Source organism: Puntigrus tetrazona, chromosome 21, assembly GCF_018831695.1.
Source record: "Puntigrus tetrazona isolate hp1 chromosome 21, ASM1883169v1, whole genome shotgun sequence".
NCBI classification, from domain to species: domain Eukaryota; kingdom Metazoa; phylum Chordata; class Actinopteri; order Cypriniformes; family Cyprinidae; genus Puntigrus; species Puntigrus tetrazona.
The window spans coordinates 14,242,731-14,266,509 of record NC_056719.1 but is presented as its reverse complement, the minus strand read 5'-3'; the positions used below and the strand labels follow the sequence as shown (position 1 = coordinate 14,266,509).

At 36.9% G+C, this 23,779-nt stretch overlaps 2 protein-coding genes and 1 pseudogene across 2 annotated transcripts; 2 read left to right on the top strand and 1 right to left on the bottom strand.

Moving 5' to 3' along the window:
* The first annotated feature begins 2,833 nt into the window (after positions 1–2,833).
* Positions 2,834–7,699, top strand: LOC122326059 (annotated as a pseudogene).
* Positions 7,700–8,615: 916 nt separating this feature from the next.
* On the bottom strand, positions 8,616–11,563 carry mrm3b (mitochondrial rRNA methyltransferase 3b). The gene is made up of 4 exons (XM_043220729.1): positions 11,179–11,563; positions 10,725–10,969; positions 10,477–10,644; positions 8,616–9,322 (listed from the first exon to the last, which is right to left on the bottom strand). Exons 1-4 carry the CDS (start codon positions 11,532–11,534, stop codon positions 8,772–8,774), a joined length of 1,320 nt encoding a protein of 439 aa, XP_043076664.1. The 5' UTR covers positions 11,535–11,563; the 3' UTR covers positions 8,616–8,771.
* A 2,638-nt stretch (positions 11,564–14,201) lies between these two features.
* Positions 14,202–23,359, top strand: rskrb (ribosomal protein S6 kinase related b). The gene is made up of 12 exons (XM_043220833.1): positions 14,202–14,481; positions 15,271–15,546; positions 15,641–15,724; positions 16,134–16,202; positions 16,457–16,526; positions 19,516–19,623; positions 20,342–20,382; positions 20,475–20,502; positions 20,877–20,966; positions 21,179–21,267; positions 21,406–21,516; positions 22,113–23,359. The coding sequence occupies exons 1-12, from the start codon at positions 14,452–14,454 to the stop codon at positions 22,449–22,451; spliced, it is 1,335 nt and encodes a 444-aa protein (XP_043076768.1). The 5' UTR covers positions 14,202–14,451; the 3' UTR covers positions 22,452–23,359.
* Positions 23,360–23,779: the final 420 nt, after the last annotated feature.

Below are 23,779 nucleotides of genomic sequence, written 5' to 3'. Positions count from 1 at the left end.
GGATGTACATATATAAAATTAAGCATCTACAGGACACGTGAAGTTCGCGTCTTTTAGATCTATTGTGACAAACCAGTTTTCGGGCTTGATCTGAGACACGACTTATTTGTCGACCTGTTTTGTAATTGAGTGATTCAGGAGCCTGAGATCTAAAAAGAACTGAGAAGAGAGGAACTGCAGGAATGCTTCTGTAGAACTGTTGTTTTGTTTGCTTTTGTAATACAATCCCATCAACATTAGTGATGAATTTAATTGTTCTATTATCTGTTTTTCTATTTCAGGTCACTGTGGCATGCTTTGTTGGTGTAATGGTATCGACTCGTTCATTTTTTTAGCCGTTTTGTTTGTTTTAGTATGTCATGGTTAAATTTTGTTTATTTAAATGTCTTTTTAAAGTTAAAGTTCTACTGTTCTGATTTGCTGTCCGGAGTTTCCATGTTTTTTGCATTTCAATAAGTAGTTAAAATATAAAATAAGTAGGTAAAAATTATATATTAAATAGTCAATTAAAAATATACATAATGCTCATCTGAACTGACCCATTTCTTTCTTTTTGGCTCAAGATTTGAGATGTGGGGGTTAGGACATGCTGTACAGCTAAGAAACATGTTTTCAGAGGAAAAGATAGGCCTTGACCTATTGTCAGTACAAGACAACTCTAAAAATGTGCTGGATGGCCTATTGTCTCTTAAGAAACAGCTGTACTCACAAAAGAGGTGATGCCAGTCTCTTTCGGGGCTCCAGAAGAGGATAAGATGTCTATTACTACATCAGAGGAGGGGCTATTGTCTTCTTCAGCTGATAAGGACGCTGAACAGTCCCCAAGAACCCCCAAGATTCCCACCACTCCCTTTCAGGATCAGGTGGTGAACATGCAAGTGCTGCCCCTGGAGGAGACAGACCTGGCCCTTGTGTTGCTGTGTCCCTTTGACGTCTTTACGTGGAATGCACTTAGAGTTTCAGGAACTCCATTGGATGCCATTGGCTCATTGGATGCCATTCCACTCGGAGTGCTGCCTCCTCCTGGGCGCTGGCACACAGCAGCTCTTTAACAGGCATATGCAGAGCTGAAGGCTGGGTGACACTGAATGCCTTCACAAGATTTTACAGTCTTGATTTCAGAACCCTTGTCCTCCTGTGTATTGGGTAACATCAGGCAATTGTAGGAGGCTGGTGGGGTGACGGCTTGTAGCACCTTGTAGAGCCTAGAGATGTATGGACCATGAGAGGCAGACAGAGACAAGCTGACACATCAATCCATCCTTCAGGACCTCCCGGAGTAACACGTTCATCTATCAGGCTTACAGTGATGGCTGGAGGGAGAATTGGAGTGAACTGGAAGCTGTATCAGATTTGTTCTTGTAGACATCAGACAAAGCATCCACTTTTTTGGTTCGACTCCCAGGCAAGAAGCAGTCCTATCTAAACCCCAACCCCAATAACCTGGGTGGCTGTCACTCCTAACCTGCAACTTAAAAAGAAGGAAACTAAATTTATACCGTCTTACCTATCTCCTTCTCCACTGTTACTCAAACAGGTGGCAACAGCCATACTGGCCTAACTATAATAGCAGCATGTTAAGCTCATAGCTTAAAAACGAGTATAGATAACACTTAAATTAACAAACGGATAACTAAGGTTACCTCAGATCAAATAATTGATAATAAAAACATGACTGACAGAGAATGGACAGCTGCCCGCTGGCTGAACAGCAGGACAACTGACAACAAGCCATCGTAGCCCAGCCCCTGTTACAGTAGTAGATCTAGCCTGATTGGTTGACTGCTGAACTCAATAAGGGAACCCTAAAGAAAAGAGAGAGGGGAAAAAAACCCACAACAACGAATACAAAGGGCAAGTAAGTATAACAAGGAATTTAACAGCAATACTGTGTTTAAAATGGCAAAGTATTTCTATTTTTGTATTGCTACATAAATGCTTCCACAGAACTTATGGTTATGATGCATTTGCAAATGAAACCATGCATCATGTGGCATCTCTTTATAGTGTGTGTCCATTTGTCATACACGTTGCCAGCAATCCAAGTGCATTTTTATTTAAAAACATTAACTTTAAATTATCTTGCAAAACCTGATTTAATTTGAGTTCATATTTGTTGAAACAAGGGCAATGTTGACTAAAGATTTAAAACAAAAAAATTCAATTGTACAAATGGTTTCCTTTAGGAGTGTTTGTATATGTTGGTATAGCATAAAATTATGATTTTTATGAATTATGTTATATAATTAGTCTATATTTTGTAATAGGATTTTTGGTAACTACAGCCTGGAATACAGGATAAGTCAACATTGTGTTTTAAATGTTTATACGGTGGCCTCGAAAAGCCACGCTTAAAATGAATTTTATTTTATTAGGTGAGATCAGATCAAGTGGAATTTGGAAACAAATTATGCTAGAGCTTTACTCACTTCTCTGAGCCATCAGTGAATGTTAAGATCACACAGGTGTGTAGAGCATCTTGTAGTTAAATTTTGACAAACATCTGTATGCTTTCTTCCTAAAATAATAATAGTAATAAAAAAACAATAATTATATGAACTATGTGCTGTTGAATGCTTTTTTTAAAAGTATTTACGCTGCTGTATAATAATAATTATAATAATAATAATAATAAACACTGAGATACTGAGTAGCCTCAAATTGCAGAAAACTATATGAAAAAAATGGAATGTAAAAGATGGAATAAACAAATGTATTTTGAGCGCTTATGATATCACGAGACTCGTCTGCTCACTTTGTGGCGAGTTAGGAGTTTTGTCATCAACGGTGTTTAAAGTGTGTTTTCAGTTGATATTGTTTGACTTTGCCGAGGATGGGACAGCGACAATCTCACAGAGAGAAAGCAAAGGGTGGTATGTGCTCGGGGCCAATTTCGGTGCATCACTTACACCCACCGACCACAAGTTGGAGCTCCATCCTCGTTCCTACGAGACGCCTGTGCGTGTCGGTGAGGGAGACCAGGACAGGCAGGAGAAAGAGATGAGACGAAGAAGAGGTTTCGGAGGTTTTCCTCTTTCTTCTGTTGTGTGTCTCGTCCTAAATCCACCAGAGCTCAGGTGGAGCAAAGTGAGGTGGACCAGGACACAGGCTCATCCAGGAAGGGTACCGATGGTAAATGACGAGCACTGAACATCAAAGTCACTCAGTGCAAAAATCACAGATGCACATTATATAAATGTTCCTATAAATATAATGTATATGAGTATGCAATATTTTATTGATACCTTTTAATCAATACAAGCATTTGGTTGATATTCTCTTTAGATCAGACTTCTCAAAAGGACGTCACCTGTTCTGTAGAGAACAATGATCATCAGAAGCCTCCTTCCAGTGTCCGTCGTCAGATGAGAGGGCACCACATCTGCTGGAACAGCTGGACTGTGATGAGATTGCGAGGGTTTAGGGTGAGTTTACTGTCATAATCCAAAATATAGACCACACATGCTATTCTTACAATATATTAGTTTAGGTGTATGTGTGTAAAATAAATTGCATCAGTGAATATACAAGTACAGTTATAGTGGCACAAACAATGTTACAGTAAGTTTAGAATAAGTATGGCCTGCCTATAGCTATCATTATATTTCAATAAACCACATTTGTCAGAAATACACTATCGGCAAGAAGATGGGGGAAGGAACATACGGCTCTGTGTATGAAGGGACCCGCTGTGAGAATGGCCTTCAGGTGGCTGTGAAATTCACAGCAAAGACTGGAAACTATCCGTACATCAGACTTGTAAGTGAGCTGCGCTCTTTTTGTCAACTCCTGTCAGTCATTGTTTACTGTTTATAACTTTCTGGATTAATGTTAGTCACAGTATACAAATAATCAATATTTCAAAGAGTAGGCAAAATCCTAATTTGAGAAATGACTTCCATCTAATCGTCATAAAAATGGCCTTTCTTCTAGCCTGACCATCTCAGACGAATTCCTTTAGAGGTGGCCTTGGCAGTATTGGCCAATCAAGGCCCAGGTTACAGAGTTACTGGACTGGCAGGACCAACTCGATCAGTACATCATGGTCCTAGAGCAGCCCTCACCCTGCATGGACATGTACGATTTTTGGCTGCATTATGACGGCCTCTTCAGTGAGGGAATGGTCCGTCATTTAATGCATCAGGTTATCAACGCTGCTGCTGTCTGCTGTTCCCGGGGGGGTCCTCCATCGAGACATCAAGATGCTGGTCTACATAGAGACTCTGGAGGTGAAGCTGATTGATTTCGGCTGTGGGGACCTCCTACAAAGCACACTGTACAAAACCTACAGTGGTATGTATTACTTTTCAAACATTTAGTTTGGGACTTATACTTTAGTGAATGAACCAACAGCATGAATAAAGCAATACAACATGCAGTGCTAAAGAACACATTTAGACTTTGTGACAAACTTATTCCTCCAGGGACAGCGAGGTACTGCCCTCCTGAATATTTTGAGAGGGGTGAGTACCATGGGAAACAGGCAACAGTGTGGTCATTGGGAGTGCTACTGTTCCGCATGATCACCAGCCTTTTCCCCGAGAGCAACGATATCAGTCTGATGGACACTGATATCTGGTACCAGCCAGACTTCTCCGATGGTGAGATCTTCATTTTTAACAATTTGGGATTAGACAAAACTGCTTTATAAAAGAAGGTTTTGTCAGTAATTCAGGAATCATTCTTATTTTACAGTTCAGAAAGTGTGAAGTTAAAGGTGACCGTAAGTGCACAGAATGCTGCCGATTTATCCGAGGATGTCTGAAGACTAACCTAGAGAAGAGGCTTCATTTGGAGGAGATGCTCTTCCATGACTGGTTTAAGGTACTGCATCAAAAAAATATTTTGAAGATACAGTAATTTTTTTTTTTTTTTTTTTTTTTTTTTTTTTTTTTTTGTTGGTTTAGTTTGATTTTCTTAATATGGACATCAGCTAACTTTCAATACCTGCAGTAACTCACCTAGCCAATCCCCATACACTGCATGGATAACAAGCTATATTTTTATACCTTATGAAATCAGTTTGATTTGTACAACTTGAAATTTTATAATTGGTAATTGTGTTTCAGGGCCTTCTGTAAGTCATGGAGAACAGGATCAGCCTTGCGTCTGGCGGGCTGACATGGGTGACCCCTCCATCCCTCCAGTCTTAGCGTCTTGCGGGGCTGGCAGGACTTGGTAGCGTTTGGAGCCTTAGTTAAGTACAGCACAATCCAATCATATTTCAAAAATGGAGTCACCTAGACCTTTTCAGAGCTCCTTGTCAGGCCTGTTCCACAAGTTCCTGGCACTGCCGCCATAGAGCTTCCTGCCACTCATATGGAGACAAGAGTTTTTTCAGCCAACTTGGACCCAAAGGTCCTGTCAGGGCCACTGCAGAAATCCTTGTGAAGGCCACTTTCACTGCCTTTCCAGAACCTGCTGAGGTCAGAGAGAACCGAATCAAGAGCGCCACAGAACTTACTCGACATGGTATACTTTCAGAGCTGCTTGTCCAGGCCTGAAGGTTTCTGCTGCTGCAACCCCAGAACCCGCAATGGTTTCAGAGATCGGTCTCATAGCAGCTGAAGTTGGAAAGCTTCGCATCATGTATGCCATGAAGATTCCTCCCATGATGGTGTTGAGATTCATGCCACGGTTGCCAAAAAACCTCCAGCCAAACAACCTCAACCTTCTTGTCAGAGCCTCAGCCAGAGCTAAAGCTGCTCCAGTCCCAGAGCTCCTGTCTCAACCTCCCTGGTCCCAAAGGTTCCTGCTAAAGCTGCTCTGGCCCGAGAAGTTTTTGTCTCGACGGCATCAGAGGATTCTTTTACAGACCCAGTGTTTCCTGTCACTGGTGTGATTCCTCCATAAATATTTTACAACTGTGTGTAACTGTGTGCATATGTGAAATTAAACAAAAACCATGTCATTGTATTAAGGAAATATATGGCAATCTGGAAATATTAACAATTCTGATTATACTTTAATTCTAGAGTCATTAAGCCTCTCGTTTTACCAGTTTTTATCACTGTGAATGTACATTTGATAAGTTCACCAGGTAATGCCTGGTAAGTAACATCTCAAAAAAGCAATAAGCCCCAAGTCATGGTTTACAGTGAATTAATGTCAGCTAAGTTGCCTTGTAATGCACCATACAGGTATCTTTACTGAAATTAATGTATATTCTTATTCAGGTAGCTTTTATGGGAAGGCCTTTGCCAGTGGGTGGTAAGTGCGGTTGATTTACTTTAATAAAACCACAGAGCCCTTTCTAACAAATCATAATGACTGCTATGTTTTAAACCTCATATAGATATAGAAGTAGGATCCCCAACTAAGCAAGTCGGAGGCAACAGCTGCTAGGAACCAAAACTCCATCTGTGACAGAATAGAGAAAAAACCTTCGGAGAAACCAACTGCAGCAAAGTCAGATTGTCTAAAGGAATGATCTGGTCCCTGGGGTTTTGTCTGGGTGATGAGGTCTTCACTGGGGATCTGTCTCTGGGGCTCATCTAGGTGTTCAGGTCTCTGCTAATTCATGAGTTCACCCTTACATATAGTCTTACATAAATCCGATTAAACAACTATTAAGCATATTTTCACACGCTGCCCCGAGGGAGGGCTCTGCAGCCAGAATGTAGGCCAAAACCATTGAGAGTGAGGTGTTGGGGTGGAGGATGGATGCAAGAAAACTGTCATAATACAAGGGTAAGCTGGCTGTGACTATTTATACACACACAATGAGCTAGTTAGGAAAACTAGCTAAAGCTGCTACACCTGTGTATTTTGAGTTCCTTGCCTCAGTCAGCTTTGGTTTGCTTAGTTGGGGACACTTAATTTCCGGTACCTATCATCAGTTTGATTGCACCGATACTACTTAAAATAAACCGAGCCGGGCAATGATGTCTTTGAATTTACCAACTGACAGTAAGTGCAAATTACATTTGTTCATTCATTAGTCAGTATGTAAAGTCAAATGGCTTGACCGCTTTAACTCTTCAAACTGTTTTCTTTTCACAGACCCCCAGATGTAATCCTCTTCTCCTTTTTTTTTTTTAAACATTGTTTGCCACCATGCCTCCCAAAATCTAACCCCTTGTCTTGGGAGGTGAAAAAGTCTGGCAAGTGGGGCTCTGAAGAAGCCCTGTGGGTTTTCAGTGACAAAACAGCTTGAAGCAGTTAACGTGAGATGCCAAAAAAGTTATGTTGTATTACGTACCGGAAGTGCTTTTCTAATACATTTGTCAATCAAGTTATGTGGAAAAATAACTAGTATACTCGTGCCAGCCCAGATAGCAAAATTGCTGTGGCCCACTTTTGGCATGGAAGGGTGGCACTTGAGTGGTCTGCTCCTGTCTGCCAAATTTGGGCCACAAGCAAGCCAATGGAGAGCCTAATGTCAGCCATGTTTAAACACCATAAAACCGAACTGGCCCAAATCTGCGCCACGTTTTTTAATTCCGTCCCAGTGGATTTTTATTTGAACCCAGGTCACATGGCCCACATGCTGCAAGGAATGGTGGCATTTTGGCAGTGGTCTGCAAGCTGGCCACTGCACAACCACATTTTAGTTAATAATGAAGCAAATAAACCGTAAATATACATTATATTTTAAATTTAAGTGAGTTATGCATTAACAATACTCAAAGAGAAAGCGCCTCCAGAATGTTAGTCCCAGGAATGTCTCCTCCTTTGTAAAAACAGCCTGACCCAGGTTTTGCCCAAATGTCACACCAAATTATTTTTTTTTTATTCTAGGTTCAAATTTGTGAATGACTTCAGTGCTTCTCACTCAGACTCTGCTCACACTGTAAGTGTCATGTACGGCTTCACTGTGTTAAAGAGCACATGATGAAGATGAAAGGTTACACATCATACGAATTTAATCCAACAAGGGTAAATCCAAACACAATGTAGCACAGCAGCATTTAAGACGAGCTCAAAGTGAACACCCAGGATATTGAGTACACAGACCAGAAGGGCAAATTAACTAGACACACCTGAACAGAATAATACAATCAACTTTAATGCAAATATTGTCACATGACCAAATTAGTCACACACGTGTTGCTCATGTTCAAGCACTGTTAAATCATATTCAGATTATTAAATTGACAAATTATCTCTCAAACATGCATATGGTTATTTTAATTGTATGTTGATTTGGTAGGCAACTGTGCAAGTTAGGATTTATTCATTTTGTTCTGAAGATTGTGTTTTAGTGGAGAGATGCGCAACATTTAAAATGTTTTGGCTTTTTTTTTTAGCCTTAAATAGCATTTAAAACATGTTTTTTCCACATGTTTTGCATACAATATTTTATTATAACAACGAACATGCAGTGTTGTCGGGTTACGCGCACAGAAGGCACACAGAATAGCCTTCTCCATTTGTGGTCATAAGAGTAAAACGTTATTGAAATATTTCTTTTGTGTATATTCACAATAAAAACAAACACTGTGCTTATGCAAATTTAAAAAAAAAAAACAGGATGCCACTTTCTCAAGTGCAGTTTTTTTTTTTCATTGTGTTATTTCATTACTAATTATTTTTAAAGACATATAATTTGCATATAAGCCTGTCCACAAACTTATTTTTTAATAAGTTTAATTTTAATGAGCCACAGACACGTATCGATTCAAATTTCTTTTAAATTTAACGATCCTGTCGGTTAATGGTTCAGTACAAATATATAAACATCACACACACAGAAAAACATACTGGATGTGTTTATATTACATAATGATTATGTAATGACTGTATGTTGTTATTATCTTTTTTTTTCCTTTTCACGAAGGTCTCTGTCTTCTTATCTTCTCAGCCAGTGACAGCAGCTGCTTTCTTCCTTCAAAAAGCAAAATACTTGCAGCCATGGCAGAGTTCAGGCTGTCCACACCGTGTACCATGGGGATCAGCAGCCTCCGTCCTCCAGTCCTCTCGGCCAATCGCAAAGCCTCCTGGCTCAGACCGTGCGATTCTCCTCCAATTACAAGACCTGTGTGCCTAGCAACCCAGTCGATGTAATAATACTGCGTCTCGAGGGATTTGCCGCTATCGTAATCCTCAAAACCACTGAAATTATCATCCTCGTATTCCACCTTCCTTGGGTACTGATGTCCTCTGACCCAACCGTAATCGGAAGGCTTTTTCTGTTTTTGAGCGATTACAGTGTTATGATTTTCAGTCAAGGTGGTGCTGCAGTTGTCGGCTACGTGAACGGTTGCCGTTTTGGGCAGGTGATTTGGTATATCACTCCATGTTAGGCCCGGGATTACAGGGAGACGGAAGTGAGTGCCCATAGCTGCCCTGAGAACTTTGGGCTCCCAAACATCCACACATCCTGAGGGAAGATGGCCAGAATTTAATTATAAACAATAAAAAATAAAAAACGTATCAAATCAGTAAAAAAAATGTAAAAAGAATGAAATCAGTGCATAATATAATATATGGTAGTAAATATCTCAATTTAAAAAAATAAAACCTTTTGAATTATTTTAAGTATTGCTGTCAAATGGTTAATCGTGATTAATCACATTAATCTCGACGGCACTAAAATTTTAAGAAATTATTTTAAAATAAGATTTATGAAAATCTGAGGAAGTTCACGATATACTTGAAGATAAAATGTAAGGGGTGTGCAATATTGACAAAGTAATATCGATATTTTGACTATTTTATTGTTATTGCTAGTGTTATTGTTTGATATTATTCATATTCTGTGAACTGGTCAGTTCACATACAAGTTTTAACTTATTTGTACATTTTATGAGCATTTTTACATTAATAAAGCCATTTTGTTTTTAAAAATGTCCAGTGTCTTTTAAAATACAGATTTTTCTTTCTTATTCAAATAATAAAAATTACAAAATTTAAACTTCCAGTAGGTGGGAATAAGTTACTGTAAATAAGTCGTTGTGACGGAACCGAATCATTCGGTTGATTTATTGAGAAATTAAATCACTGTCACGTTGCTCAGAGATGCAGAAAAACGCTGTAGTTTTTTTCTGCAGTGTTTGGAATTATTTTTCGTTGTTGAAATAGCGCAAAAACGGGAAAGATTTTGTAATCTGTCGAATTTGTAATCGATTTAAAAGGTATTTCGTTAGACTGGATCACGCAGGGAAAGAACGAGCACTAGTCTAAACGCATGCTAATTTCAACCGTTAAATTTAAAAATAAATTAATGACATTATTTAACATCTCGTGAGAAATAGGAGTCAATTTGAGGACGCATGTAGCCAACAAATGAGAAAATGAGACGAAGCTAGTGTTCATGGATCTGCATTTTGATTTTCAACGAGAAATAATACACATAAACACAGTATACATCAAGCATTATTATATTTAGTGACGTTGACTCGGCTATTCCGTTAAATTAGAATGATTTTCACAGCTCTGTCTTTATTTTTAACATTATAGTCAATCACCCTTGGCGTGAATGGGCCTTGGCTAGTTTTTATTTTTTAAGAAAATGAGAAAGTCTTTGAATGTTACCTTTAGTGAGCAGCACACCGCGACACCCGGCGGCGGCAGCAGAACGTAACACCATGGCCAGGTTTCCAGGGTCTCTCACGTTGTCGCAAATCAGTGTCAGAGGCAACGGCTTGCCACACTTTTCTTCTGAAAATGTTAAACGGCATGCTTCGGGCCGTTTGAATATGGCTGCAATTGGAGGACATCAAATTAAATTGCTGCTGTATGAGGGGACAACTCGTTCAGTATTGCTAACGCACGACTCTCACCCATCACGCTTTTTGAGATGTCAAGATCAGACCAGATTTTAGCATCTTCCATGCTGACTTTCACAACGCTGGCATGCTTGAGTTTGTCCAGGGGAAGCTCCCGCAGTGCATCCACGGAACTGAAATAAACCGCGTGCGCTGTGGCCCCTGCATCCAGAGCGCTGCATATAAGACGCTTTCCCTCCAGAACAACTTTGCTTTGCTGCTCCCGAAGCTTCTTGGATCGAGATATGCTGACCAACCTTCTGCACATACAATGAGATTATATGCAGCATCATTCACAAGATACACGATTCATTTTTTACTACAAAGTAAAAAGTTTTTTTTTTTTTTTTTTACAGAATTTATTAATAGTTTGTCATTCTAGAATATAACGTTTACTTGCATAATAAAAAAATAATTAAAAATTAAATAAAATTTAAAAAAAAAAATGTAATTTCAATATTCTACTCACTTCAAACTTTTGTCTCCAGGCTTTGCTTTCTCATACAACAAACCATTAAATTCTCCAAAACGGGGCAATGTGGTGGATCTATGATTGTCACAGCCTGTGTTTATCACCTTTTCCTGAGGTAACAGTGAGAACTGTACTGTATTCGAGATGCTGTCTTTTTCAGGGTCCTGCGCTAAATGTTCGTTCTGACTGACGACTCGTTTCGACTTTTCTATCGACTGGTTCTCTGAAATTAAACCAGACACAGATCTGCGTCTACGCACAAATCTTTTGACATTCACCCCATGACTTCGCAATGTCAATACTGGTTGAAATATCGTGCTCAGAAATCCCATGCTTCCGATGCGCGTCGCCATCTTGACGAGTGAATTTCCGGGATGCAGAGTTTACAAACGCTACTATGGCGAAGGCAAGACTTTTAAGTCACGCGTTTGTCCTACGATTAATTAGGATGCCGAAATTCCTCATTCGATATTAGAATATTCATAGTTAAATATTCAGAAATAACGTCTGACAGAAATGTTTGAAAGAAAGGCGTTAATTGCGAAATATATAAAACTTCCACTGATTCAGTTTTCATTAGCCTAAATTGTTTTTCTTAGTGATCTATAACTGGTATAAATATAGAACTGTGTTTTTAATTAGATATTAATCTGTCTCTTATTTTATTAGTGCGTTAATAAAGCATATTGCACAATAAATTACTATATTTATTATACACTATATAATAATTACAATTATTTTAAATTAGCCCTGACTCTCTGAGAATTGAAAACAATCGTTTTAACTTACACTTATGGAGTCTCCACAGCGAGCTGTTTTAAGGGGCGGGTCCTTTAAGGCTCATCGGTAATCGGCCACTGTTATGATTGGCTAATGTCATTGCAATGTCAACGCCCCCTCACTATTGTGAGTGTTTTGGCAACATAATCGTAATAAAATGGTAGTTTCAAGACAAAGCATCAATGAAATAATTTAGCCTTCTTGTGTTTTGTGATTCAGATCTAGAATCGCTTCATCTTTCAACAAACGTTTCTTTGCGAACTCTCCACGACATTGTGCCTCGTTCACAAAACAACAATTTCTGGACGTCCCTCTCACACAATCTGGGATGCCATTACAAACAAACTGTCCACGTCTTCCTTAAGTCATGCTGGGCTCTTTATGATTTCCGCACAACGACGCAAATTAGCTGATTAAACCTAAACCAAACACGTGAAAGAAAACGTTATTTCACTCCATTGGTCCTGACGACAGACTGAAGCACGTGGTCTGTGTCAGAAGCGATCACGCAATGCTGAAGACGAGATAGCAGCAGTATAATAGCAGCAAATTATCATTTCTCTTTGCTTTCGACTCTACACGACACTTGCTCTCAGCGTGATCAAGCCTTAAAGGGTTAATATCACAATTGCAGCTTGTTAAAATGCCTTATATTTATATATATATATATATATATATATATATATATATATATATATATATATATATATATATATATATATATATAAAGATAGTTACACATCTATTCATGCACCATTTAAATATTAAAACAAAATATCAAGAGTAAATAAAAAAATAATAACACACTTATAGGGCTTGATATTACATTAGCTCACATAGGCTATATTTTAAGAGAAAAAGTAGCTATATAATTATTTTTTAGCAATTATTTTTCTTTTTGAAAAGCCACATATGGATGCCTTTTGCAGAATGATGATTTCAGTGTAGCTCTCAGCATTATCATTCATGCATCATGGGCAATTGTGCAGCTACTGTTTCTAATCCATTATACTAAAGACATTCGGCGTGTGCATTTGTGTATGCGTATATGGAAAGTGTGTATATGGAATGTATTTGTGAACAAGAAAAATGGGGACAGAAAGAGAGCAGTTAAAGATATAATGGCAAACTTGTATATTCTGTTTCAAAGTTCCACATTTTAAAACAGTTTTTTTTTTTTTTTTTTTTTTTTGTATTTTCTCATGAAGCCAAAATCATATTGCCTCTGCATAGAAAGGGCACCGCACAATTTACTTAAAAAGACGAGATTGTGATCAAATTTCTAAATGTCTAAATAATAAATCAGGAATAATGTTAGAATTCGGTCGTGCCAACTGTGCATTCTGCAACAACACGATGATTATGAGATAATCCAATCCCTTGACTTATGTAACCCACGATGTTGAAAAGATTAGCTGTACATCACTCTGTGTGTATGTTTTTGTCAGTATAATTTGACAAAAATGAGAAATAGTCCAGAAGCAGCGTTAGTTAAATAAGACTAAAGCCATTGCAAAATGTTATATGAAATAAAGCAATAAAATATACATTATAAAAATATAATATGATGTTTATATGATGTGTTATCAGTAACTATAAAACTATATAGAATATAAAACAATACAAACAGCAAATAAAATTTTACAACAAATTTATAAAAACTATAGTAATAATTGTCCAGAACATTCCTGGAGCACGAATAGATTGTATTTTTCATTTTGCTAAATCCCTGCAAGCAACAAAAATCCTGAATTATTTTTCTTTCATTTTTTCCATTTCATTTCTCTTTTTGGGGGCTTTTACTACTTCCTTTTCCCATTTCCACACATTTTGTATGTGCACTGTTTAGCAGGAAAACTATATCAAATATATGACACCAGCACACACACTAACAAAAGCAGTCCCCCAAAAACTGCATGTAAAATCTTAAAATAAAGGAGGAACTACTTCAGGTTCCCAAAAGAACCATTGAAGCATTTTCTTCTTGTTAAAAATATTTGTCAATGAATCCAAAAAGGGTGAACGTTCTTCATGGAACTAATATAAAATATAACAACGATAATTAGATATAGCTAGGAATTATTAATACTTATTAATGTTTGATAACGTTATGTATCATCACTGGATGTAAATAATTCAACCTGGACAGCTCCTGATACTCTTTGGAGCGGGCGCTGGAGTGGGCGTGGTCTAACAACTCGCCAAAACATTTGATTGGGCGACAGTAACGTGGGAGGCTGCGCAGTGTTCGTCGATGCTATCCGAGATTATCTTGTTTTTGTCGCCATATCTGTCAGACTGATAACGCTTCGGTGGTAGATGAATTCGCCCGTATAGTTCAAAGCGAGACATGATGTAAAGAGCTCTTGTCCTGTCCATATTCGAGCAATTATAAAAGTAATGCACGTTGGCGTTCACTCGCCGCCACTAAAACTACAAGCGACATCATGGATGAACACTACGTAAAAGACAACTAATACGACAAATGTGATGGGTGCCGATGCTAGCAAAAACAGCAAGGTTAGTTTTATTTATTGTTATTTTCTTGGTACGAGTGGTGAGAAAAGTTGGGAACAGTGTGAAGCTTGTGTTCTGGGTGGCTGCTAAGTGGCATGTGTTACTTTAATGTTTCATCTGTACTTGGTAATTTAAGAAATGCGTTTTATTTTTTAGCAGCTAAATATTAATAGGGCAATTTAAGTCATAACTAATTTTTTTTTTTAAAAAAAGGGAAGCTAGGAGATTAGGTCATTACATTAAGTATATATTTTACTTTAAATATGTATTTACAGTTAATAAACACATAGTTATATTTTCACCAAGCTCAATATTTACGTAAGCCATTTAACATTTATGTGAATTTGACTGAAAGGAAAAGCTTGTCATCTGAGCATGACTATGTCCTTTAATTTGTGTCAAATTAATATTATGGTTATTACGGTCTTGCTATTTTCTACTGTATTAGAAAAAAAATTCACAGATTTTCACTGATTGCATTTTAAACTGAATTTATTAAATTAAATTAATTACATTTTATAATATACATTTTATTTTTTTCCCTTAAAGAATGTTTTACCTTCGCATTGTACATTTATTAATTTTCTTATAAATTAATTACATTTCATTAAATAGTAAAAAAAAATAATGCTTGATGTTTTTTATAACCCACTATTATCCTCTATTATTATTTTTAAAAAAAAGAGCAGCCAGAATTACAGAGACACCAATGAGCATGTTAAAAAAAAATGGGTCATTGCTGGAATATGAGTAGCTATGTAATTATTAATTAATGACATTCATTCACTGCAGTATACAGGGTCGGAGGAGCAGTCACAAATATCCAGATGGCGGGGATTTCTCTCTGCTGTGGGTATTTCTCTCCCAGCTGGTCTTTGCCGAATCAACCCATTACGATTGGGATCACATAGGATGATTTGTGACAAGGAGCCATCCATTCCCGAGCACCTGGTCTCCTCATTACCGGGCCCTGAGAAACTCCGCATGGAATGGAGCCTGCCAAGTTTTATCAACATGTTTCTGCCTGAATTTCCCCATCGCAACGTCCCAGGACACGAACATTTTCAGGTGAGGGACACTAAGGAGAAAATATGAAAAAAAAAAAGACTTATTTTCTTTTTATTTTATAAATCATTGATTTATCATATTGTCCAACCTCTAGGTCCTGGGATACATAGCAAAAGGATCTTTTGGTCCCATTTTAAAGGTTAAGGATAAATCGAAGCATAAGATCTATGCAGTTAAGGTAAAAACGTGTATACACCCACTCATTTATAATTTTTTTGAATGTTATAACTTTACATATATAAATATATCTATACTTATTGTATACTGTTCTATGTTTGACGTCTTTTATGCTCACCAAGGCTGCAGTTATTTAATAAAAAATACCTTACCTGTAGTAACGTGTAATAATATTACATTTTAAAGTTTTCTATTTTGATATTATTACCATTACGTCAGTCTTCGGTGTCGCACGATCTAATGCTCAAGAAACATGTCGTGTCGCCTAACGTCTTTGTGGAAACCGTATTAAGAAATCTTTAGTAATTTAATAAATGTCTCCATTGTCACTTTTGCACAAATGTATGCATCTTCATGAGGAAGAATAAACTGCCTGCTTATATGTGATTTTTGCTTTTTGACTAATGTAGGTTATTCCAAAATCTGAGATTTTGCGTTTGGGAGTTTTGGAGCAGTCGAAGGAGGAAGTAATAGTCCAGGTGAGCCTCATCTATTTGATCGGGTCTAATGGTCTGCGTCATCTTTTACAGCCGCTGACTCCTAGCTTATGTCGTAAATACTGTGGAGGTTGGGATAGCTGTGTTTTTGTAGCGACAGGAAGTAAATGCAAACTCACTGCAAGAGAGCTAGGATGTCTTTATCACCCCCGGTACATGAAGAGCTCGAGTTCAAAACCTCAGAGGTTTAAGACTCACTGTGCCTGTGCTCTTGTTGTCAAACTGTTGCTTTGCAGCGTCAGGTCCACCACCCTTTTGTCCACGACCTTCAGGACTGCTGGCAGACCCAGCGGCACATCTACATTAGTGAGTGATTCAGAACGCACCCCTGCCCCAACTCTCCTCCTGCCTTTCCCAACACTAAATCACTCTTCCCCTGACACCAAGCGTCATGTGGTCCTGACACAAAACCCCCCTGGAGCTCCTACAAACTATTATGAGGAAGACGCGTAAACCGAAATGATGCGTTGAAGTATATTCAGGTCTCTGTTGCCCACGGAAGCTGTGTTTATCTCATCAAAAAGAAACATGTTGTGCTGCCTATATATATATATATATAACAAGGCCATATTCAGAAACCAATAAAACCAGATCGAAACAGGAAGTGAACTAAACAGAAGTGAATGACAAAATAATGGTCCACATAACAAAATGTAGACCTGACAATAAGATCTTTAGTCTATTGTTAGCCTAGATAGATAGATAGATATAGATATAGATAGACGGACAGACAGATTGTGTCAAAACATGGCGCCAATCTTTAAGAGAGATTTCGTTCATTCATCTATACGTTCAAAAACGTTCAATCATTCAAAGAGAGATATGGCGTTCGCCGGGTTCTTTAATATGACGCTGCAACATGAACGTTACATTTCTTCTGCAAGGTTTCTAGTATATTCCATACAATTATTCCTGCTTTTTTGCACAAATTCATTTTCTTTTATTGCGTTCTCTTATCTTCAGTTATGTTAAATTAGCAATTACGTGCCTTTACCTTTCTTGTGGATTTTTTTTCCAAATAGAAAATATTTATGCAACTGTAATAAATACTTTCGTTTTTACTACACATTTTTATCTTACTATAGTTTTTCTATTACCACAACAGTTATAGAATTACCACAACAAATTCATTTTAATACCTTACTGTAGGAAGGTTCAAAAACAATAGTATTTACTATCAGTTATTATAGTGTATTTTCCTCATAAAAAGTTGTCCTAGCATCTATTTACCACTAGGAGTCTCTATAACACAAAGAAGTTAGTTAAACATTACTAACAACCTAATTTAACTAACAGTTGTAATATTATTTTTTAGAGATTTGCCAAAGTTAGATAGAATTATACTAAAGGCGGGTGCTTTGTCTTTGTTTTTATTTCTAAGCTTTTGTTGCCTTAATGTTTTCGCAGATGCATAAAAAACGGTTGTTTCGACATGTTTCTCTTTTAATTCTCCTGTGGGTTTTAATGTCACACATCAAAAAAAAATAATATTTGATATTCGATCATGTGCTGTAACTAAAAGATTGAACTGAACTGTTTGAACGGTGCCTTTCTCTGTTGAATACTATAACCCAGTTGTCGCCGACTTTTTCAAGCTAGAGATCCCTAACTTCTGCCTTAAAGAAAGGCGAGATCTACCTGTAGAGGGACAGGTAGAAAAAGACAGCAGAGCCTTTTAATTTAATACTGAATTAATCATTTTAATTGTATTTGAATAGCATCATATTTTTCCACTTTAAAAATGTTGCAAACAAGAATATCAGTCCCAATACTGTTGTTATTTAAATGTCAGCAGCACATGAAGCTCCACTGTAAAAACTGTTAACATGCATTGCGTCCGAAGCTATTACTTGCAGCAACGTTGGTCGTTTAAAAAAACGGTATAAACACAATAATAAAAACACAATTAAAAAATGCATTATGCAAAACTGAGCTACACAAGACGTGTTGATTATATGATTAATTATATAAACGTTTTATGTTGCATACAAATAGTGCAATGTAAATAAATGTCTAAATTATGATTAGATATTAATATATTATATTTATATTTATTAGGTACACGATTCATATAGGTTGTAATGTATAGTTTGCCGTGTCTTCGTTAAATTACTCCAAACTTTTAAATGTTGGTGAATGATTTATGTTAAAAAGTTTACAGGTTTTTATATTTCAAAAGCTGCTGTGTCACGATGCTCAACAAATGCTGGGAGAAGAGAAAGTGTTAAGCGCTCCACCTTTAATTGAATGCTTTGATATTTGAAAAAATTGAAAGCAAATCATGTTTTCTATAAGTGGTTCTGAATTCCAGAGCAGGAAACGATCAGGCTAATAGCAGAGAACTGTATGAACTGAACCGAAAGATAAGAGAAACATAACAAAAATGACCTTGCGGGACCAGTTGTGACACACAGTTGTGTAGAATATGGCTGCTATCCTGCTATAAAAACACATTACTCCTAGTAAGTTGTTATATGGCATGTAAAGTGACTAGATGGGTTCATCTGCACTAAAAAAAAACAACAACTTAAAGGTGCAGTTTCTAAGATTGACAGCGAGCAGTTAAATGGGTACTGTAAAAATAAATAGAACATACATATACGAGTAGTATCACTGGTTATAGCATTATTTTTTAGACAAACAGCTATGTAAATGTAATTTGTCTTCAAAAAATGACGCTTAACATTTACCAGACTTAATTTTCAGTGATTTTTCAAAAATTTGTTTTCAGCCACCAATGAAACAATCCATTTCAAAATAACCCCGCCCCCAAATCAGTGTAGAAAATGCCAGAAAGTCCACAGATTCAATCTGGCCCCACTTATCAGGACTCCACAATCTAAACCTCAAGTCCTTTTCCCCCCTCAGTGTTTGATTTCCCCCGGTGATCCTGACTGCATTTGTGAAAGTCAGTTTACTTCTTCCGCTGTGATGTTCACTCCTCGAATGCTTTCTCTGAACTAAAGTTCTGAAGATTGTTTCACTTCCTTTGATTACCCCCCGATTCCTCCACCCACGTTGTACTCTTAATTCAGTCTAGATCACTATTGGGATTTCTCTGTATCAAGCTTAAGTCTTTATTTTATAACAGAGTATTCTATACTTTATCTGACTGTGTTGTTTTTACCAGTCTGTGGTCTGGATGAGGGTAGACCTGTTAGAAACAGATGGTCTTGACTGATGTATTATGAATCTGGTCAAGATGATTTCTTGGATTTTTGTGTTCGTCTGTATTTGGGATTTGCACATCCAGACACTGTTATATACGGTTCGTTTCTGTTTATGCCCTCTCTAGTGTGTGATTACTGCAGCACAGGGGACCTGTACACGTACTGGGTGATGATTGGTCAGTTTGGAGAGGAAGTAGTGAAGGTTTTCGCTGCTGAATTAAGTTCTGCTCTAGGTAAGCAAATCAAAGCATTATAAGACGAGCAAAACCTTATTTTAATTTAACATAATTGCTTTCTGTTTGATTTTGTTTAAAAAATGTATTCCTGTGACGCCAAGCTGAATTTTCAGCAGCCGGTCTTGATAGGTTTTATTATGTTGATTTGGTGATCAAGAAACAATTATCACTGTTGCTTAATATTTTTTGTTAAAACTCCGTTTTTAAGCTTGTTTTTAAGCATCCTTTTAAACTGCAATTATTTGCTAAATAAATATAATGCAAACTATAATATAACATAATATGTGCTGTCAATTGATTAATCACTATTAAAAAGTTTTTGTTTGCATAATATATGTGTGTGCTCTATATATATTTATTATGTATATACAAATACACATACGGTTTATATTTTGAAAATATTTACATGGCGATATTTATATTCATATAATTTATATTAGAAATAAAAACATTTAATATATAAGCATTTTTCTGAAATATATACATGCGTGTGTTTGTATTTATATATACATGATGAATTTACATAGAACACATACATGTATTGTGTAAACAAAAACTATTTAGGATGTGCTAAATAGATCATATAATATCATATAATTTTTTCAACCTAAAATCAATTAAAAAACACCCTCCATCAACATTTTATGCTAAGCAATTTTTTTGTAAGTGTAATGGCTATAGATCAAAATAATACTTTAAATATCATGTTTTATAGGGTTCCTTCATGATTGTGCAATCATCCATCGTGATGTGAAGGTATTCTGTGTTTTGAATGTAATTATTTTAATTTAATGAGCTTTAATGAACTCTAACATGCCTTAAAACGTTCTCTGTTATGTTTTTAACAGATGGAGAATGTCCTTCTAACAGATCAGGGTAAGGCAGCGTGTGTTCTGTAGTCCTGCCAGTGGAGGGCAGTTGGTGTCTGCTTTTTTTTTTTTTTTCCATGTAAACATGGAGAACGTTCTAGAACATCCAAGCCTCAGGCTTCCAGAATATAGCTAGAGCATTTACACAAACGCGGTATCATAATAAGAATTAACCAAATAATTCAATCCCCTAATTTCATATTGTGATATTTCGATTATTTTAATATGCTTGTTAATTAAATAAATAACTAAATATGACATCATAAAACCCAAATGACATCAAACAACCATCTAATTCTGAATCTAACGTTTATAATATAAAACTGTGAAGTGCTAATATCTAAATCTAGACTTATGATGTAATTTTTTTTTTTACCGAAGGCCATCTACGACTGGCTGACTTTGGTTTGTCGCGGCGTCTGGAGCGTGGAGGAAGGGCGTTCACTATTTGTGGAACAATCCAATACATGGGTAAATCTATAATAAATGAAACAAAATGTTAAAACAAATAAATGATTACTTTGACTTATATGGAACGTGTGGGGACTAATACACATAAGTCGTCTCTTGAAAATACTAAATGAGCCATTAATGTTATTTATGGTTCAGCTAATGAAAGGACGCTTATATGTCGAGCTGTATGCGGAATGTAAACAGGATTCTTAAGAAATCTGTCTCTTCAGCTCCTGAGGTCCTTAGCGGTGGTCCCTATAACCACGCGGCTGATTGGTGGTCTCTCGGCATCCTTCTTTATGCACTGGCCACTGGAAAGGTAAGGACAATTTCACATACGTGCGTATTTGTATTTTTGGCTCATTGTTGGAAAAAAAAAGCCACGTTTGTTTGTGAATAGATGTGTCTTTTTTGCCGAGTCATTCTGAACTCCCCCTTCCCTTCATGTTTGTCTCAGTTTCCTGTGTCTCCAGAGCCAGATCATTGTTGCATGCTAAGGAGAGTACGCAGCTTCCCTTACGAGATGCCAAAAAACTTCTCTCCTCCTTTTGCTCTCCTGCTCACAGAGGTGAGGCCCAGACCTGGTTTACTTGCCAAAATGTTCAAATTGCATCAATCAAATGTATCACAGTTGTTTCTCCGCAAACCCTAAAAATGAAAGAATTAAATGAGATCACTGTTTACGTATAGTAGGAGTACAGAGTAAAAAAAAATAAAGGGATAGTCAAATATTTTGTCCTCATTTATTCAAATTGTGCTGAGAATCCCAAAGTCATTCATTAAAAATCAGCTTTCCCAATGAAATTCTCAGATTCTCTCAAATCATCTAAGATGTCCAAGGATAGTTGACTCCTTTATTCACACTTGCTTTCTTCCGAACTGTATTACTTTCTTCTGTGAAACACTAAAGCCCATTGACTTCAATTGTATGGACAACAAACTCTGAGACACGTCTCTAAATGTTTTCATTTATGTTGCACAGAAGATCATACAGTTTTCGAACAATGTGAGAGTGAGTAAATGATACATATAACAAATCTGTGATTTTTGATCGCTGACCTTTTTTTAATGCTGGGATCTTGCAGATTCTGAGACATTGAGATCCCTTCCCGAATACGAATAATGTTTTATTTAATCATTTGGACCAATATTTCCTCTCCACAGCTTCTTTGTAAGACTCCAGCACGTCGCCTTCGGACACTGGAGCGCTTCAAGCGGCAAACCTTTTTCCACGGCACAACGTTTGATTCCCATCTGCTCCAAAAGACCCCCATGGAGCTGATCCTGGAGCTGAAGAACCGGCCTGACCGCCCTGCCAAAGCCCGTCGAGGCCTGACCCTAGAGCCCTTCCCGAACTTTGACTGTGACTTTCTCTTGACCTCACCGTGCACACCCACCGCTGCAGACCTTTCCCCGACTCTGGCCAACATGGAGCGGGTAGAAGCACTCATGCAAAGCCGTGTACCTCAGGACGATGCTTCCCAACGAGAAGTGTTTGTATAACTTTTTAAAAAATTTTTGTCAAGAGTTCTTGACATGGTCTGGGATGGTCTAACCAAATACGACAATTATGTCATCTTTCCAAACCTGTATGATTAACTTCTGTGAAACACAAAACAAGGTATTTCGAAAAATGTTGGATACCGCACAACTGACTTCCATTTAATGTACAAAAAATATAATTGAAGTTTTGTATGGTTGCCAGTGTTCTTCAAAACGTCTTCTCTGGTGTTCTTCAGAAGAAACTCGTGCAGGCTTGGAATGACATGAGTTTAAGTAAATGAAGGCAGAATTTTAATGTTTAGGTAGACCTTTAAATACGAGGTTATTCTTCTGTGAAGGAATTTGGTTGTTAAGTGTATTTCTTATTGCACGCTCCAATCTTTGTGTTTAATTCCTTACCTTTTGTTGAGACGTTTAGTGAAATGTGGGTTATCGTTCATCGTATCCTTTGACGTTATTTGACTATTTTGTTATGAATATGCCATCACTGCATTTTCATTAAACAAACATACCATAAATTCAGTTCTTCATAGTTTATAATGTTTTGACAGCTTCACAAACCCTCAGGGATGTACTTTAATGCTAAAAGGAGAAGATTTTCAAGTGGATACCTACACTTTTATATAACTTAATGCTTAGCAGCATTGGGCATTTTTTTCCATAATGCACTGTGGACTGATCCTGTGGGAAAGGGACTGTGATTACGTGTTATACCTATTTTCCTATTGGCTTTATTGTTCATACTGTTATTTTAACCTCTGCTGAGGGCCTGAATGGATGCCCATGTATGCATGAATAACCTTGTCTGCCTGAGATGACAGTTCTTGTTTTGTACCCAGAATGCCTGACACCAGTGATCCTTTATTAAATACTGAGCAAAAAATAAGGAAAATTATGTATTCTTTGTATCCATCATTGTAATCAATGCTGTATGTGGTTATTTTTCAAGCTCCACCCACCAACATCGCAGTATTGCAGTGTCAGCTTCTGCTATTATAATTTTCTTTTTAAATCTCTCTAATATAAGAAGAGATATTTTAAGCACTATTCCATACTAAGTAAATAGAGAGTTTTGTATTTAACGTTTTGGTTTGTGTGTGTGTGTGTGTATATATATATATATATATATATATATATATATATATATATATATATATATATATATATATATTTTTTTTTTTTTTTTATAAAAATTGCATATTTAATTAATACACATGTTTTGTAAGAAAAAAAATAGTTGTAGGCAAATATTTACATCTTTATTTTTTTCTTTTGTTTTTAAATTGGATATATAAAAAGTATAACAACAATTCTTTCTATTCACATTT